We start from the raw sequence: 19,061 nt of genomic DNA on the forward strand, positions 1-19,061 counted from the left end.
ATGGAAAATTCCCATGAAATCTTGACTTCCTGTATCAAATGTTTTAGTATGAAAGACCTTGACCATGTCTAAACTCTGATTCAACTTAGAAATTGCAAACTTAAGGAATGCTCCCATGAGTTCAAGAACACTAGGAAACTTAAGGAAGGTAGGACAAGATAAAGGAAAATATAACACACACGGATGTATCTTACACAGTTAGTGGTGGGCAACTAAAAGAGATGCATTGTGTTAATTTCCTATAAATTCTGAATTTACTTGTATACCTTTGGACATTGCTATTGATTCAACCACTGAGAGCAATGCTCCCATCTCCCCTTCTCAAATAAAGGCTTCGTTTCTCTGCAAACATCTTATCCAGTCTCCTGTCTGCTCATTAGAGTGACTTTGGGGTACAGACCCCAAGATGCCACTCCACACAGGGGGAAACAAAATAAGTCTAGATAATTTTATTTTAAAAAGAAAGAAAAAACAAATTATCAGTATCAATCATGAAAAAGGTGAATTCACAATCAATAAGAAATAAAAGAAGTTATTAGGAGCTATTTCATCAATACAGATGATATAGAAGTAGATGTAGAGCTGGGTGGTGGTTAATGTGAGTATTTGATTCATTACAAATTCTAAAATGATAGCAGCTGGTGTTTAATATGAACCAAAATTCAATTCAATTACTGTGAGTTACATGATCTATTCCCTTGGTTTAATACACTGATACTTAATCAGTTAACACTTGCCTAATGACTCTCATGGATATGATATGCTACCAATAGTCATGTTATTTTTTAAAGAGCCCTTAACAAAAGAGACAAAGAGAAGAATGCTTCAGAGAGAAACACCAAAAGCACCAAAAAGAAGAGGTTCATAATTACATTAAAACAAAAATGTTATTTGTAATCAAATGGGGAGAATGTTATCATAGTGACTCTAAAATAGAATGAGATGATGGGATCTGAATCTACAGCCTGAATCTACAGTTCAGAATTTTATAAACATGCAGATCAAAGAAAAATTCAAAACTGCAACAGCTTTTTGTCATTTGCAGACAATTACAAGGAATATAAGTGTTACATTGATGAAAATGGAGCATCTTTTAGCTATATGGATTGGAGATGGCAATCAAAGAGTGTTCTTAGCAGAACAATCGTTTAGACAAAAGCTTCAAGTTTACTAAAGGCAATGAAGGCAAATGGAAATGAAGTGATAGTGAAGACATTTTTACTGCAAGTATTAGTTAGTTTGGATACTTTAAATTCAAGTTTAATTGCATTATGTTAAAATCACTAGAGAGGTGGCCATTGCAAATGAGGATGAAGCAGCTAAAACATTCTGATGTTTTGAAGAAAATAATCTAAGAAATTGTATACTCTAGCAAATTTTTAAATGTATATGAAACAGGATTATTATATTATTATATTTCTAAGGGGAAAAAACTTGACCTGGATTTAAAGTGTCTAAGGATTGCCTGACACTTGCATTGGGAAATAATGCAGAAGGGGATTTTAAATGAAAATCAATGCTTGTTTATTGTTCTCAAAATCTTTGTTCTCTGAGAGGTTACAACCATCAATTACTTCCAGTTCTTTGCTGTCCAAATAGGGGAAACATGAGTGATTAATGCTTTATTCAAAGACTGATTTTTTTAAAGTTATTTCATCCCCAGTCACTGAAAAGTATTACAAGGACAACAATATTTCATTTAAAGCATTGCTGATTTTAGATAATGCCCCAGGACATCCAACTATCCTTGGTTCATCATGTGAGTAAGTGAGACCTGAAGAAAGCTCTTTACACCTACCAATATATGTATGAAGAGTTAAAGAAAGAAGAAGCAATTCAATCTACAACTTATTTTAAACCACAATAATGATGCTTTTGTCTGTCATATTGTCAGTGAAGGCTTATCTTTAGGTATGAGAGTAATTTTAAAGATTTTGTCTCCTATAACTACTCTATTACTTTTTTAACATGCTTTAATCAAAAATACATTTTTCTTATCTTTTTCTATGTTAACAAACAGAAAAGACACATTAAAGATTCTTTGTTGCAAAGCTTCATTAAGTTCAAACTTATCACCATATTTTATTTGTATTTATAATTTATTTGAATAATGGGACTACTTTATAGGGTTCATTACTCACACTAATGAGGATCTAGCTGTAGATGCAGATTTGTAACATGTGACTTTCTGGTCTCAGTCTCCCAAAGCAAGGATGAATACATCTACTCCTCCAAGTACTAGAGGTACCTCTGGATGTATATTCTCTAATTCTAGTGGCTCTAATCCCCAATCTGAAATGGTTCCCTCTCCCCTGCTGTTAACTACCAGTAACTATCTGACCAATTCCATTAACCAATGATTCTTAATCAGCCTTCCAAAGCGATATTTTTTTTTAATTTAACAATAAAGGAACTATAAATTCCCCTTACCAACAGCAGGGAAGAAGGTACACTCTTCTTCATATCATCTCATTCTCTGGGAAAAGTGGCCTCAGACTCAATGCAATTTCTGATTGGATTGAGTCCCACCAAGTTCATGTCTAGCTGTGTCATTGTTAACAGACATGCCCTTGTCTTGGATATCTTTGGTCTAGGCTCTAAAGGTTGCTCCTCTCTCCTTGAATCTCTAAGCTAGATTGACTGGGCATAAATGCCAGTATGAACTTTACTCCTAGATCTTCGCATGTTTCACTCTGGCCCTTTCAAAATTCACAAGATTATAATCTCATGAGGTCTAGTCATGTTTAACTAAAACAAAAGAACCGATGCCAAACTGAGGTACATATCCATAGACCCCATGACTACGGGAGGCAAGTTGCCAAAGGAGATGGGAGGGGATGGGATGAAGAATACAAATAGAGAGTTGGCATTAGTGAAAAAAACCATATCCAACTCTGGGATAAAGAAAAATAGAAGAGTGGTGGTGCTGAGGCAACATGAAGTATGGAGATGGGGAACAAAGGGATCTTGTCTTTGATTTGTTCACTAAAATATGAGGTGAGAGCCTCTCTTGACAGGAACAAGGGAGAATGTGAGTGGTTTATGGAGAGGAAAGAAGGTTTGGAACAGCTCCCATAGGCTCTAATAAAAAGAATCAATTAGGGAAAAGTAAAAGGAGTCCCTTGGCAGTGGGGATCCAGCTGAAAATTCAATTTTTAATGAATCCTTTTGGCATGATGTGAATTTCTTCAGCATCACTCAGCAGAATGTAAGAGCAAAGGAGGCAGGTAGTAGAAGTAATTCAGTGTTGAGGTTTGGCAAGGCATGAGGAGAGAGAGGTTTAGAATGGTGAGGGGACAGGATATTATTAAATTGGTCAACTTGAAGATCAAAATTAGGAAAGGATGAGAGTAAAACAACTTCTCTAAAGTCTTGTATCATGGGTCCTTAAATGTGATGTCTGCAGAAAACAAATATTCAAGGTCCTCCCAGATTAGATATGCTTCAAGTACACCCTGGATTGCATGTCTACTATCTGAGGACCAGACTAGCTAAGTTCAGAAAAGGTTATTACCAAGTTGGCTGTAGGCCACTTATTATTTGGCCACAGCAACTCTTAAAATCAATCTAATAATGCTTTGCTTGACTAAACATATTTGTAAAGGGGCTTTGTTTTAGTTCCTTTCTCAAACTTGGAGTGGGTGGGAGATTGAAGGAGGGAATACAGATTTGAAAATAAACTAAAAATTCAACTGTAAAAAGGAATAGAAATAAAAGCTATCTACTAAACCAGGGGTTCTTGACTTTTTTTGTGTTATGACCCTCTGGCTTCCTGGTAAAGATCAGAATGTGTTTTTTTTTTAATGCATAAAATAAAATATATAGGAATTTGAAGAAAAACAATTATGTTGACATATAGATATCAAACTTAAAAGTAAAACAAAACAAGTTCACAGACACCAGATTAAGAATCCTTGAAAAGGGGTGGGGGGTGGGGGGGAAGAAATCATTTACATTATTACATATGTAAAATCTGTATCAGATTTCTTACCAACTCAGGGAGTGGGGAGAACAAGAAGGAAGGAAGGAGAGAGAGGAGGGAGGATCAGAAGAAGGGAAAGAATTTAGAATTCAAAAAAAATTTTTAATGAATGCTAAAAATTAAAAATAAAGAAAAAAATTTAAAATATAGTTTTAAAAGAATCTTTATAAAGAACAGAGTTGTGTTGATCAATACAGTTTTATATTATGGATCCCCAAAATATTAAAGGAAATATATACTGTTTTTACTATTAGTGATAAAATCAGGGCAGCACTATAGTAACCTGGATGCTGGCTATTTACATGAGTTTTAGGAGTTTGAAAATGAGGAGGTAATCAGTTTTTCCTATCTATTTTACTTTCTACTTATGGTGACAAAGGCCTCTCCAAATGAGTGTTTATGAAATCAATTCACACCCACATAAGGGAGAAGGGAGAAACCCCAAAGAAAAGACACGTGTCCTAATGAAATTTTTTTATTTAACTTTTTTTTTTTATGAACACAGAAAAATAGCATGGGGAAGTAGGCAAACAATATCTAAAGCATTATCCTGATTTACAGTCTAATCACCCTGTCATAAAAAGAAAACAGGTTGGTCTGGTATGACATCATGTTGGCTCTTCCTGATGACTCAATAGGAAGTGTTTGCTGAACTCCTCTGTGCTCAGATCTGTGCTTGCTATTATGTGATTCTTAAGCAATAAGAATTCAACACAGGCTGAATTTGTGAGAAGCTTAGTCTTACAAATTCCTGCAATCTTAGAGAGGCAAGATTAATACATAGGAACAAAAATAAGACATTAACCAATTACATACTGAATTTTATATTTGGAAGTGGTGTTGGAGATCAAAGAGGGAGATAGAGAAACAATGGGACGATGTGGGGAAACTTCATGAAGATGAAATTTGAGCTGAATGTTTAAAAATAATTATGAACAGGGGCAGCTATGTAGCACAGTGGATAGAGCAACAGTCCTGGAGTCAGGAGGACCTGGGTTCAAATCTGGTCTCATACACTTCCTAGTCATTGTGATCAAGTCACTAACTCTGATTGGAATCTTGGAATTGATACTAAGAAGGTAAGGGTTTAAAAAAATAACTATGGACATGATCACAATTTATAATATGCTGAGACTCAACAAACACCAGGTTTAGTGACAGCAACCATCAGGAAAATTTATCAAATTGAGAACAGAAGTGACAACACCCTGATCTAAGTAAAGATTAGAGAAATATATGTAAATAATCAAGGAATTCATTTCTGGTGGTAGAACTACTTTAGACTGTTCCATAAATCTTAATTATACTGATTAGCTATCTCACATTTTTAACAATGTGCAGAAAGGCAAAAAATGGTATCATTTTCCTTTAATTCTAAGGGTAGTGAAAAGGAATAAAAAGAAACATAGAAGGAAATGAAGATGAATAGGAGGAATCCATTTCCTAAGTCCTACTCCAAAATGATTCTTTTTGGCCTTGCCCATGCCTTTCTTCCTATAGTAACCTTTCTTTTTCCTTCACTAATACACCAAGTAAGTGTCACACTGGTATGTGCCAGAACCATCTTGAACTCTCTGGAGAGATGATTGTTAAATGTTCAGTGTGACTGCTGGGTTTATACCCCAAAGAGATAATAAGGAAAAAGACTTGTACCAAAATATTCATAGCTGCGCTCTTTGTGGTGGCAAAAAATTGGAAAATGAGGGGATGCCCATCTATTGGGGAATGGTTGAATAAATTGGGGTATCTATTGGTGATGGAATATTATTGTGCTGAAAGGAATAATGAATTGGAGGAATTCCACGTGAACTGGAACTACCTCCAGGAAGTGATGCAGAGCGAAAGTAGCAGAACCAGGAGAACATTGTACCCAGAGACTGATACACTGTGGTACAATCGAATGTAATGGACTTCTCTACTAGCAGTATGACTCCGGATAATGTCGAGGAATTTAGGAGAGAGAACGCTATCTATATCCAGAGAAAGAACTGTGGGAGTAGCAACGCAGAAAAAAAATATATGATCAACCACATAGTTTGATAGGGATATGATTAGGGTTTTGATGTTAAAGAATCACTCTACTGAAAATGCTAATAACATGGAAATATGTTTTGAACAATGATACATGTATAACCCAGTGGAACTGCTTGTCAGCTTTGGAAGGGGGAAGGAGAGAATGGGGGAGGGGAAGGATCATGAATCATGTAACCATGGAAAAATACTGTAAGTAAAAATTAAAACAAATAAAAACAAACAAACAAATAAAATTTCAGTGCGAGCACTTACATCTCAGAAATTTGAAACAAATGCTATAAATCAGGACCATTTGCTGTTTTGTTGATTGTCTAAGAAAGTGATGGAGAAAATGTTAATAATGCAGACATTAAACTGGAAAATGTATCCTGTGCATTTTTTTTCCTGGAGAGCTGAATTTTAAACAAATCTTTACCAGCACACCTCTGCTATCCAGTAAAGGGGTGGGGGGTGGGGGTGCCTCAAGATAGAATGGGAATCACAGGGGAACATATATTACAATGTCAAACTCTTTGAGATAGGGTTTATCCAACATGATGTAATAGACTGTAAGCTCCATGAGAGTAGGGGACTATCTTACTTATACTTTGCACTTCCTCCAGCATCTACTACTTCTTACTCCACTAGATTTTGCACACATAGACACTTAATATTGGAAAGATTACTGAAATTGGTTTTAGAAGACATGCATTTTGATCTACAATGTATTACTACCTGTCCTTGATCCTGAGTTTGGTTTTTTGAGACTGTAAAATAGAAATATGTGCTTTCATTTTAAAATTCACATTGTTGCCAAAAAGGAAAAGCTTTGTGTAGAATTGTCCACATAGTAACCCTGTAAAAGAGGTAATGTTAAATACATATGAGTTACTATTACTTGACTAGCCAAAGGAGTGTAGGATTGTATCTGTTTGTTAATAAGGGCCAGTTGCCTTAACTTTGTAAAAAAGTTGATAGAGGCTGGGAAGAACAGTGGGTCTTTTAACAGTGAGACCTTCTTGAAGGATTTGGACTGACACAAGTATGGAGACAGTAATGGGTTAGAAACGAATTTAGGGTTAGAAAACAAAAATTAATGTTTTAAGGATTAAAAGGGTTTATCGGAACGGTAAAAGCAGGAAAGATCCCTAAATAATAATGGTGTGCTATCTCCAACCACACCAACTCAAGGTCCCTCACGGGATCTACTTCCTTCCGGTAAAAACCAGACCTGCTCTCTCTCCTTATTACTAACTTACCCAATTCCTAACTATCTAATCCTATTTCTAATAAATAATTCTAATAATCTAAAAAATCATATTTATATACTGCCTCCTTGTAGTTGTTCAGTTAGGTTTCCAACTTCAGGGATTTGGCCTAGTGGCTTCTGGCCTGAAAAGGTCAAGCCCAACCTGCTACACTCTAACCACAGAGGAACAAAAACCAGATTTTCTTCTCTTAATTATAGATCTTCCTTTCCCAGCTCTTCCAAAAACTTCAAATTTCTTCCTCTTTCCACAATTGTCATTATGGTTCAAGAAATTTCCAAGAGCCAAAGTTTTAGCCACCTCTCTGGGCGGGGAACACCAGCAGAGTGAGAGAAAAGATAGTTGACTTAACAGAACTTCCAATTCCCAAATCACACAGAATTCCTAAGCTAGATCTTAGCTCAAGGTTCCATCTCAAGGCAGTCGGCCAGCCTGACAGGATTCAGATTCCTGTCACTTACTTATCAAACCCCAAATCTTACTTTACCCCTAATAGGAGATAGTCACAGTCTCTCTCTCTCTCTCTCTCTCTCTCTTTCTCTGTCTCTCTCTCTCCCCCCCCCCATTACCCATTTTCCCTCAGTTTCCATTCTCCTCAGGTGTCCATCCACGAAAATATTAATAAGTGGTTACAAGCCCTAGATTGTAAAAAGCATACAGTACTCTCAGTGAGAGGTCTTGGAATGACAACACTCATGATTTTGTACTTCTATGAGCCCTCCTCACCTAAAAAAGAGGAATGGATGAAGCATATGAAAGCAAATGTGAATAATCATCCAAAAAACCTGACTTGGGACCCCCCATTTCTAAGTTGTAAATGTTACCTCTGTTGCCACAGAAGAGGAAACCAAGTAAGAATCTGAAATGATGGAATTTTTATGTGGCCAATGTACTTTGCTTAGTAGAGCCATTCTCAACAATACATGCGTCTTTAATTAGGTTTGGTATTATCAAGACCTGTGGACAAGGGTCAGATGGAAAAGTAAACACCTCTAGGAGAAATTAGATATTTAAAGCTCCTAGGTAATTGCTTTGTTCTCAGGTAACCCACAACTTTTTGCCTTACCTTTGTAAGAAGAATGGAAGAAAGTAGGACTTTTGAGAAAGAGACTCACTACAGGAGTTTGCAAAGGGGCCTTGCTGCAAGCCATCGAACTTCAGAGGACTCTAATCTGGACCCTGGGGAACACCTAAAACCAGACTCCTTGAGAGAGTTGGGATCTATTGTTCCTGTCCTTCCAGGGGAGCAGAGAAATAACTTCCTGTTGGTGGTTCTAGCTAAGCCTGAGAGCAGGTGACTTACCTATTCACTGAGAGCCTGAGACTCCTGCTTTCTAGCTATTCAGAGATCCAGACCCAGTCTATCCCTGTCTCTACTTATGCTCCTATAAAATCCAATATCCTGAGAGTTTCTGACTACTGTGAGAGTGAGCTGCCAGTACCCAGCAAAACCCTGTCAGTGAGAACAACCCAGCCATCTTGGCCTTTGGCCTAGAAGGGCGATCCCTCCAAGAGGTCGAACTATCAAATATCTGATGAACTTTTAACTTGCCTACCAAAAATTTGGAGGACCAATTAGATCAGATTAGATAGCTAGTGTCGGGATTTATAGACAGATAGAGAAATGTAGCCTGAAGAACTTGAAGACAGCTTCATGAGAAGCCCATATAATGAGGGAGGAGTACCCAGATTGCATAGCTTAGGGACTCCTTTCCCTGGTCCTCCTTCCTTCCTATTTAATAATAATAAACCTAATTTAATGTTTTAACAAGTTGTAAACTAGTCAGATAGTGTTTGGCCTACAACCTGCTTCTCAAGCCTACACAGGTCTGTCCGCTTAGTCTCTGAGTGGTATACCAACAAGTCTACAAACCTTTATATCCATAATATCAACCTAATTGTACCTTCTCTGAGCCTCATTTGTGGTGCTTCTCCTTCTGCTTCTGATTCTGACTTCAATGTTCTCTTTTTCCCAATTATATGTAAAAAATTTTTACCATTCATTTAAAAAATTTTTGAGTTCCAAATTCTCTCCCTCTCTCTCCACCCTTACCCCTTGAGAAGACAATGTATTGATTATACTGTAAAGATTAAAATTAGGGAATATGGGGAGACTGAGGCAGGTAGAAATTAGTTTCTCTCTGCAAGGAGTATTATATTTTTTAGAGGTTTATTAAAGGTTAAAGATTAAAGAATATACAAGTAAGAAACATGTGCCTAGGCCAGAGGCCTAGACAAAATAACCTCACATCACGGAAGAGACGCCTCTGCTCCAAAACAGAAGTCCAAAAGAGAGCCCCCAAAAACCTTTGCCACCAGCTTAAATCCTTCCTCGATCTCAGCCCACCTCAGAATTCCCGTGAGATTACAAAGCATTTTGGGGAAGTGGAGCAAAGGCTTGTGGGGATTGTAGTCCTGTATTCGAGTCTATATTTTACATTTCTCCATTTGATCATTTGCAAAAAAAATAATTTTTTTTCCAAAGGATCATGAAAATATAATTAATTTAAAGATTACAATAATTTGATAAGAGAAAAAAAACAAACAAACCCAATAATTGCTGAACGCATTGACAAAAAGCCAGTTAGAGGACAGTCCCCTTTGGCATGAAAGTACAGATACAAATAAATGTTCAATCAACCACACCCAAAGTTCAATTTTGTGCAGCTTGTGGTCTGGAGGCTTCTTCATGGTGGCTTCTCCAACAGTTCAGTTCTGGATTCAGAGAGGTAGCATCTTCTTTACCTAAAATTCTTCTCAAAAGGAATTTAAACTTTGCAATTTAAATAATGATATTTTTTTACATTCCCCCCATTAAGAGGGCGATTTAAAAAAAAAAAGGATCACTTAGGGATACATGGCTGAGGTATGAGGTATATGAATCAATTGGCAAGAGATATTAAAAAGACATCAGAAAAATCAAAAAGAAAAGAAAAATCTCTAGATGAAAATATAGACTCTCAAAGTCTTATGTGTAAAAATTCCATTTAAGTCACATATATGGCCAATGGAAAACTGGTACCATTTTTCCAGGCATCCATTGTTCCTTCAAGTGTAAGACTTTTTCTTTTTGCTTTTTCTGTTTCCTCAGTGTTCTGCATAGTTACCTGGCATACTGTAAGCACATAATAAATGCTCATAGTTTAACATTGCCTTCACCATTACAAGGCACCCAGAGCAACTAGTTGGTCATCTGATAAGCAACAGATCTTTCTAAAGGAAATTGCTTTCCTACGTTTTATATTAAGAGCTTCCAAAAGGCTTATTTTCTTCTAAGTTAATTCAAGGAAAACTAAAACTAAAATCCAGAGAATGCAGTAATGTTTGATAGCTGAAAGCATTAACTTTGCTGGGGGGGGGGGGGTGGCAGGGAAGGGAGAGGAATACTGATACTACATGGTTCCAGGCCATATGGATGTAGGTTTATAAGGTGATCACTAGACAGCAACACAGGCTATGCTTTTATAAAAGAAGTTATTACTCTAAAAGAAGTACATCAGTTCACTGGAACCTGCTATGCCTCTTAAAAAACAACAACATTCTAATTGTGGTTTATTCTAAAAGACTTTAAAATGTTCAGTGTGTCTGAGATGAGATCCCAGCTATGCCTAGAAATGTTTATTCATGATGATGACCACTATGACAGTACAAGAACAGTGGGAGTCTAGAAATTTGAGACCTAACTCTTTTTCTGCTATTAATTTAGCTGTGTGGCCTGAAGCAATTTTAGCTCATCTTGATAATTCTCAGTTTTCTTCTCTATAAAAGGAAAGGGTTGGACTAGATAATATCTGAGGTACCATCCAGTTCTTACCATGCTATTAAGTGAAAACTAAAGCTTATCACTACCCTCCTTAGAAATCAAAATATTTATAGCAGCACTTTTTGTGATAACAAATAGTTGGAAACAAAACAGATGTCTATCAATTCCAGCATGGCTAACCAAACTGTGGCATACAAATGGAATGGAATATTACTGAGCTATAAGAAATGGTTGATGTGGGGGCTGCTAGGTGGCTCAGTGGACTGAGAGAAAGGGCCCAGAAATGAGAGGTTCTGTGTTCAGATATGGCCTCAGACACTTCCTAGTTGTGTGATCCTGGGCAAGTCACTTAACCCCCCATTGCCTAGCCCTTAACTGCTCTTCTGCCTTAGAACCAATACACAGTACTGATTTTAAGAAAGAAGTTAAGAGTTTTTGTTTTTTTTTAAAGAAATGATCAATGTGAAGGACAGTCAGTCAATAAACATTTAAGTGCCTACTATGTATCAGGCTCTGTGCTAAGTGCTGGGGCTACAAAGAAAAAGACAGTCCTTGCCTTTGAGGAGCTCACAATCTAATGAGAGAGAGAGAGCATGCAAACAGCTATTAACAAAAAAAAAAAGCTAGATCCAGGTGTAAACCTCAAAATTTCTTAGACTTATAAATGTTGGAAATTTCACCATTGGGAAATTTCATACTTGAAAAATTTCCTATTGATAATGGATCTTGACTATTGGAATGTGAACCCCATTGGCATGGGAGGTTCCTTCTCCTACCTTCTTAAGATTACTTTAGGACAGAAATCTTTTGCTGAACAATGGAAAGGACTTTGACCTATGCTTAAGCATAGAACAGGAATTTCTTTGAGTCATGATTGATTTTAGAATTGATACAATGGAGATACTTGGAATCAATCTCCACCCTATTCAATCCTAACAGGATTGAGTAAGGGCTGCAGCCTAGATCAAAATTTAATTATTCCAATCTCTACCCTACTCAGGTTAACAGGATTTAGAAAGGGCTGTAGCAAAGGATCAACGATTTAATTATTTGAAAATATGACCTTCAACAGACATGTGCAAAGCCAGAGACCTCTGGGCGGTCCTGGGTTAAGCTAGAGCCTCCATTGGCACAGGGAAATTGATGGACAGGTGATTGGTAGATGTGAGGACTGAGGGGAGGGAACTTGGATGGTTTCCTTAAGGATAGGGGGGTCTGAAGACTGGGGGGTGGTTGAGAAGTTGGTCGGTGTGGTTGGTGTGTGCTCTGAGAAGCTTGCTCTGAAGGAAGCTGAAGGTGGGGGGCTCTGAGACTGTTTCTCCATTTTGGTCACATGAGTAATAGGGACTGATCTCCTTTCATTGCCCCAGCTATCTAAGGGCTTGGGCCTTTTGGCCCAGCCTAAACACAGGATAAATAAGAAATAGTCAGTAGAGGAAAGGCACTAGAAGTAAGAGGGATTGAAAAAAGTTTCCTGTAGAAGATTAAATTCTAATTGGAACTTGAAGGAAGCCAGGAGGCAGGGATCAGGAGGGAAAGGATTCCAGGCATGAGGGGACAGCCTGTGAAAATATCTGGAGTCAGGAGATGGAGTATCTTGTTCTAGGAACAGTAAGGAGGCCACTATCACTAGACTGAAGTGTATTATGTGGGGCAACAGAGGGAAGGTATAAGGTATAAAAAGACAAGAAAGGTAGAGTGGAGGTAGGTTATGAAGGGCTTCGAATGTCAGAGAAATTTTATATTTGATTCTGGAGATGACAGAATAAGGGGGTGATATAGTTGGATACTTATTTTAGAAAAATTACTTTGTTGGCTGAGTGGAAGATGGACTGGAATAAGGAGAGACTAGTGATAAGCTGACCAAGGGGCAAGCTATTGCAATAGTCCAGACATGAGAAGATACCAGGTGGCAGATTCAGAGGAGAGAAGAGGCCCCTAGGGCATATTACAAGATTGGCAATGGGGAAAGTGAGGAGTTGAGAATGACATCCAGATTATGAGTCTGGATGACTGAGAGAAGGGGGTTGCTCTCAACAGTAATAGAGGTTAGAAGCGGGTCGTACATGGGGTGAAAGGTGAGTTCAGTTTTCAACATGTTGAGTTGATGATGTCTAATAGAAGATGAGAGGCTGGTGGTCAGCCAAGAAGTTAGAACGGAATAAAAGGAGATTTGAGAATCACTAACATAAAGATGAAAATTGAACCCTTGGGCACTGATCATTAAATGTAACAATGTAGGAGAAGAGAACCCAGTACAGAGCCATGTGGGACACTCAGAGATAGGAGTAGTCAGATAGCTAGAAAGAGAACCAGGATAAAGTGGTATTCCCCAAACCTAGAGATGATGGTATCAAGGAAAAAGTGACCAGCATTGTCAAAGTCTGCAGAGAAGTCAAGGACAGGGACTGAGAAAAGGCCAATTGGGTCTGCAGTTAAGAGATCATTAGTAACTTGGAGAAAGCAGTTATAATTGCATAATAAGGTCAGAAAGTCAAGAAAATAGGAGGAAAGTGGAAGCGCCAATTATAGATGGCCTTCTGAAAGAGTTCAGCCACAAAAGGCAAGAGAAATATGGGATGACAGCAAAGACAGAAGGATTAAATAAGATTTTTTTTTTGAGAATGGAGGAGACATAGGTATATTTTTAGGCAGTAGAGAAGCAGTTAGTGGACAGGGAGATTGCAGATAAGTGAGATGGGATGATGGGGGAGGGGGGCATTCTATAAGAGGAGACCAGATAAAATGGGATCGTTTGCCTTGGGGTTGGCCTTGGTAAGAAGGGTGACATTATCATGAGAGATGAGTTAAGGAGATAGACAGAAATAGAATACATTTGGTTAATTTGAGATAAGGAAGGCAAATGGCCTCAATTTTTTCAGTAAAATATGAGGCAAGGTTATCAGCTGAGAAGATTGGTGGAAGTTTGAGGGGTGATGAAATGGTTTGGAAGAGCCTTGTGTTGAGTGGGACAGTGAGTTAATTAGGAAGATGTAAAAGGATTGCTTAGCAGTAGTGAGGATCTGTTGGAGGACAAGATTTGTAATGCATTTGTAATGGACCCAGGCAGGATAGTTATGTGATTTTCTCCATCTCTATTCAGCAGCACATTGGACGGTGGGAGTGTTAGAAGACTGAATGAGGCCTGATGGGTGATAAGGTGGCAGGGCACTCAAGAAGACAGTATAGAGTTGAACTGATTCATGAAGGGGTCAATTTAGGGAAAGGAAAAGGGGTGGCTGGCAAAGAAATGATAGACAGCCTGGGAGAGAACTCCAGGGCTTAGATGTCATGATGTGGACAAAAAACAGGGTTTGGTAAGGAAAGGCAGGAAGAAAGGTTGAAAGTCAATATTTCTGGACTCATTAAGGGTATTTTAGTGTTCGTGAACACAGAAATGGTATGCTTATGGGTGATAGAAAGTTTAGTTAAGACCATCTTAGTGTATGCTAAGGTGGGGTGGAGAAAGTCACAGGAAATGAGTGGATGAACTGGGAGGTTAGGGAGTTTGAGGAAGTATTGAGATATACTCTCAATACTCTCAATAGAAGTCTCCTTCTAAGAGGGAAAGAATTGGGAAGGAAAGATTGTGAGCTAGGAACTAAATTTACTGAAGGAAAGGGAGTATCCTGGAGATCTGTGGACAATAGCTATCAGGAATTTGACTGAGTGGTAGATGTGAATTTCATGGATTTAAAAGGAGAGATTACAGAATGATAGTGGTAGGAAAAGAAGCAATAAGGAACCAGGAGGATTTGAATTCCCCCCCCTCTCAACCAGGGAATGAGGGGAATGAATAAAGTGCTGAAAAGGGTGGGAAGGGAAGTTGTGTCTAGAGGGAGAGGTCTTAGAAGCCTCAAAGAAAAAGATTTAAAATGAAAGCAAGTTTGTTGCCAATGGAGCAGTGAAAAAGATAGGGAGCTTTTAAGAGGTGAGACTTGGGTGAGGGTGGGGAGGACTGATGAGAATAAGAAAAAGGAATCAGGATGATCAGGGTGAGGAAGGGAAATGGAAAGATCTACATGAACAGATGCAGACTGAAGTAATCAGTCAAGAAAACAATATGCACAATGACTACAGCAATGTAAACAGAAAGAACCACCAAAAAAATCTGAAGTAAATATTGCAAAGAACAAGCCCAACTCAAAAAGACACCCTTACCCCCATCCCGTGGCAAAGCTGGGAGGCCTGTGAGTATTGGACATTGCACATATTTTCAAACTTTTTCAATGTACTGATCAGTTGTGTTGATTTTCACCCTCTTTTCTTTTGCCTTTAAAGAAATATTATTTATTAAATGGAATGGCTTTCTTGAAGGGAGAAGGGAGGGATACTGGAGGAAATTATAGTGATATAAAAAAATACATGAATTACACTTTTAAAAAGTGTTACTATGTAGCTATAAGTAATGAGGGTTTGGGGGGACAGGGGAATAGAGCAAGGGTATAAAGGTTGGAGCAGAAAGCCAGCAAAGATGAGCGAGAAAGGTTCAGATGTAACTTGTTGAGATGTAGAAAAATGTGTAAAGAGAAAAAATGCAACAAAGAAACTTGATTATCCAAAAAATGATTCTTAAAATAGAAAGTGAAGGAAGAATTTAAAGAAGGCAATTGTCCACCCAGCAAAGTCAAAAGAAAAAATAAGACTGTGATGATGGGGTCAAGAGGATGACTCATAAATGGATCTGAATATTAAAAAGAGGCAAAACCATAGAAAGTGCCCAACTTGGATCAATCCTAGGGCAAAGGGAAAGACTCAGGGCAAAGTAGGGACAAAGTTAATAAAAAGCAAAGAAGATACAGCAAAAGCAGCAAAGGGCACGTGCAACCTAGTAGACTTAAAGATTTGAAAAACACTCAGTTGCATTTGCTCAGAAAACACAATTTGATTCTAGCTCCTACTGAATGAAAATCATTTGTTTACATATTCTGCCCTAGTTACTTCACCCTAGCACAAAATATGTCTGTCCCCAGATTCCTTGGGGGGTGTTAAGTGCTGGCTACACTAAATTTTTATCTGGCCTTGTTAATATTAATGTTTTTATTTGATGCTATAGTTGTTAGGAAATGAACTGGATAGTCATTACATGGTCTTGCATTTATTTGCACATATTTACCTTGTCCTTTGGGGAATTACATTTGAAAATATAAGATTAGCTATGATTAAAAGAGCCAATTTGAGAAATCTAAAAAAGCTATCACATTAATTGCAGTGCTTTCTGAGCCTTAACTAGTGTTTTTCTAAATAGGACTTGTGTTCCTAGAGTTTTTGTTGCTATGTCATTCATATGATGGATATTGTGTTTAAATCACAAAGTTTGAAACTTTTCTTTCATAATCATTAATGTAAAGATCCAGACTGATGGCTAAAGTTACATTCCTGACTCCTCTTCTCATTCCTCCCTCTCCATCCCCTCAGCCCAAAATAGAAACCTGCTCAAAGATCACAAACTAGTCTTCCAAGGCTGCCCTTTGCTCCAGCCAAGGGCACTCTGGAACATGTAAAATTAGCTCTGGCACAGGTACAAAGGATTCTGACCCCAGATAAAAATCAGAGGGAAGGATCTCAGACTGAAAACCACATGATGACAATGGAGGAATTGGGCCCAGCAACTGGTTGCCTCAGCAGGGCTCAGATTACAAACTAGAGGAAGCTTGTAGGAAGGTCATGAATAACCAGAGGAGAAGGTCATTGAAGTTAGAGCTAGGAAACTTAAGAAGTCACCTAGTCCAGTCTCTTCTTTTTACAGATAAGGAAACAGAGCCTCTGAAGGGCTAGCAGCCATCCAAAGTTGCCCACATCCTGTGACTGACTCTAAATCCATCAGTTTTGACAGATGGCCATCAGGCCACCCCTATTTGGGAAACACTATCCAGGCCAGTCAATTAGGGCAGGAGTTTTAGGATAGACACACAGGAATCACAAACCCAACCCTTCCTTTGACCCAAAAATCCCAAGAAGTAGGTAGAAAACTACAGTTGCATTAGTTACATTTATTCTTCATACAAATATTTTACAATTTTATTTAAAAACCATTTTTTGACAAAATCATATACACATATTTATATAAAGAAAAATAAAACTCTAGGATAGAACCTAGGGAGCAAGATGGTTTAAAAAACAAAGAAAATTAAAATTTCTTTTTTCTGATCATTAAGTACTGACAAGGTTTTAACCTTCATTTCAGGGAGAAGGGGTTTTCTCCCTACTCAAGGGGCAGTACAGGTATTAGAGGTTAGCCTGAGCCTTCCTGACTTTACCTTATAAAAAAAGTGGCAGGGATGGGGAAGAGGAAGTAGAGTTGCTCTTCGCCCCACTCCCAGAAGCAGCCAGTGAAGTGAGAAAATGGGAATATAGAAAGAGATTTGCATTGCCACACCCACACTTCTAGGAATTTGGCATGCACTCTTCTTCTAGGACAGGTTCCCAGGGAAATGGACAAGTCAATTCCCAATCATAGCCCTTCTAACAATCTAACAATCCCTGGAGGCCTCAGAGCTAGACCCAAATGCTCCCTCCAGATGGTCTTCTTACCCCTCTCCCACACCCACTAAAGTGCTCCTTATTCTAATTCATTTTATATCTAGACCCAAATTATCTTATAGGCTCACTCCACAGCATGCTTTCATCCTCTAAACCCAGAACACTCATTGTATCTAATCCCTTGATACACACCCCTGAGTTTTTTAATTTCCTTTTATTTTAGCAGCCCTATTATGAACACACTAGTGCATGCAGCCTCATGCTCATAACCCACTGCCAGGGCAGCTCCAAAGGAACACAGCTGCAGAAAAACCCTACAGACCCCTCACCTCCATTAGGTCAAATACCTCACTCACGCGCACCCTGACCAGAAATGTACAGGGATTGATGGTGGAGGGGGAGTTACAAACTCCCAGTACAAGGGAATGGGAACAGGATCATTGAGGGTGTGGCAGGTTCTACAATAAGGGGCTGTGGGCAGAGAGGGCCGCCCTGTTGTGTTGCGCCCTCCCCAAACAGAGGATCCAAGAAGGCAGGGCACGAGGATCAGAGAGATAGATAGATAGATAGCTTGATAGGAGACCCTCCAATTGCCGAGAGGGACCCAGGAAAAAGACAGGCTCCGTTCCCCACAATTAACTGGAGACTGGACTCCTGATGGCCTGTCCCCTCCCTTCTTCCCTTCCCCGGCACCTCCTGAGAAGCCATACCGCATGTGGTTATCAGCCCACCCCCGGGGAGACCCTTTGGGAGGGAGGGAGTCACGGCAGGAGCGGGGACGCCTCAGGGAGAACACTCACAGGGAAGCCCATCCCACTGTCACTGGGCCAGGCCAAAGGTCCGCAATAGAGTAGGAAGGTCCCGAGCATCCGCAGCCCCATAGACATCACTCTGGCCCAGCATGGACAGGGCCATGCGCAGGGTACTCCAGATGTTCTCTGACATGGCGCCTCCTTTACCCCGGGGACCTCGGCTTTTCTGCTGCATGTTCAAGGCCTCCAGGAAGTGTTCCACAGCTTCTCTGTGAAATAAAGGGCAACGACTAAGAAGAAGAATGACAAGAGAAACTGGCCAACAGACGGGTTAATGCTGGCAAACCACCCAGAATAGCTGATCCCCATCAATTAAAAATGAAGGGAAGGCGTGTGTGATGGGGGCAGGGTGGACAATGCAGAAAGATGTGCTCTCACCGGTGGGCCCCAAGATTAATGCAGCTTATCCCCAAGTTATAGCGGGAACGGATATAACCAGGCTGTAGTTCCAGGGCCCGGCGGTAGGCAGCCACTGCTTCTTCACTCTGATTTCCATTAGCTAGTGTGGCTCCCAGTTTATTCCACAGCAAATAGTCCTACAGGCAGAAAAAGGCGGGAAGTAAAGGGGAGAGGACGAGACAGCAAGGAGACATGAGAGGGATCTTCCTCAACTTCACTGCTCTCCATCATTAGCTATGTAATTGTCTCCACTGCCTACAGAACAGACTATAAAACACCTTATCCTAGCACAGGATCAAAAGATTTAGACCTGGAAATGACCTTACCAATCATCTAGTCCA

General features: G+C 39.1%; 1 protein-coding gene across 7 annotated transcripts in view; it reads right to left on the minus strand.

The window, feature by feature from the left end:
* Positions 1 to 17,004: 17,004 nt before the first annotated feature.
* The window catches only part of PEX5 (peroxisomal biogenesis factor 5), a 34,951-nt gene continuing 32,894 nt past the window's right edge, over positions 17,005 to 19,061 (minus strand). For all 7 annotated transcript variants that reach the window (XM_056799182.1, XM_007503688.3, XM_007503689.2 and 4 more), the window contains 2 exons: positions 18,700 to 18,857; positions 17,005 to 18,530 (listed from right to left, as the gene is read on the minus strand). In XM_056799182.1, coding sequence (XP_056655160.1) covers positions 18,329 to 18,530; positions 18,700 to 18,857 — 360 coding nt within the window. In that variant the 3' untranslated portion in view covers positions 17,005 to 18,328. The remainder of the gene's footprint in view (positions 18,531 to 18,699; positions 18,858 to 19,061) is intronic.

This window comes from Monodelphis domestica, chromosome 5 (genome assembly GCF_027887165.1).
Source record: "Monodelphis domestica isolate mMonDom1 chromosome 5, mMonDom1.pri, whole genome shotgun sequence".
In the NCBI taxonomy this organism is placed as follows: Eukaryota; Metazoa; Chordata; class Mammalia; order Didelphimorphia; family Didelphidae; genus Monodelphis; species Monodelphis domestica.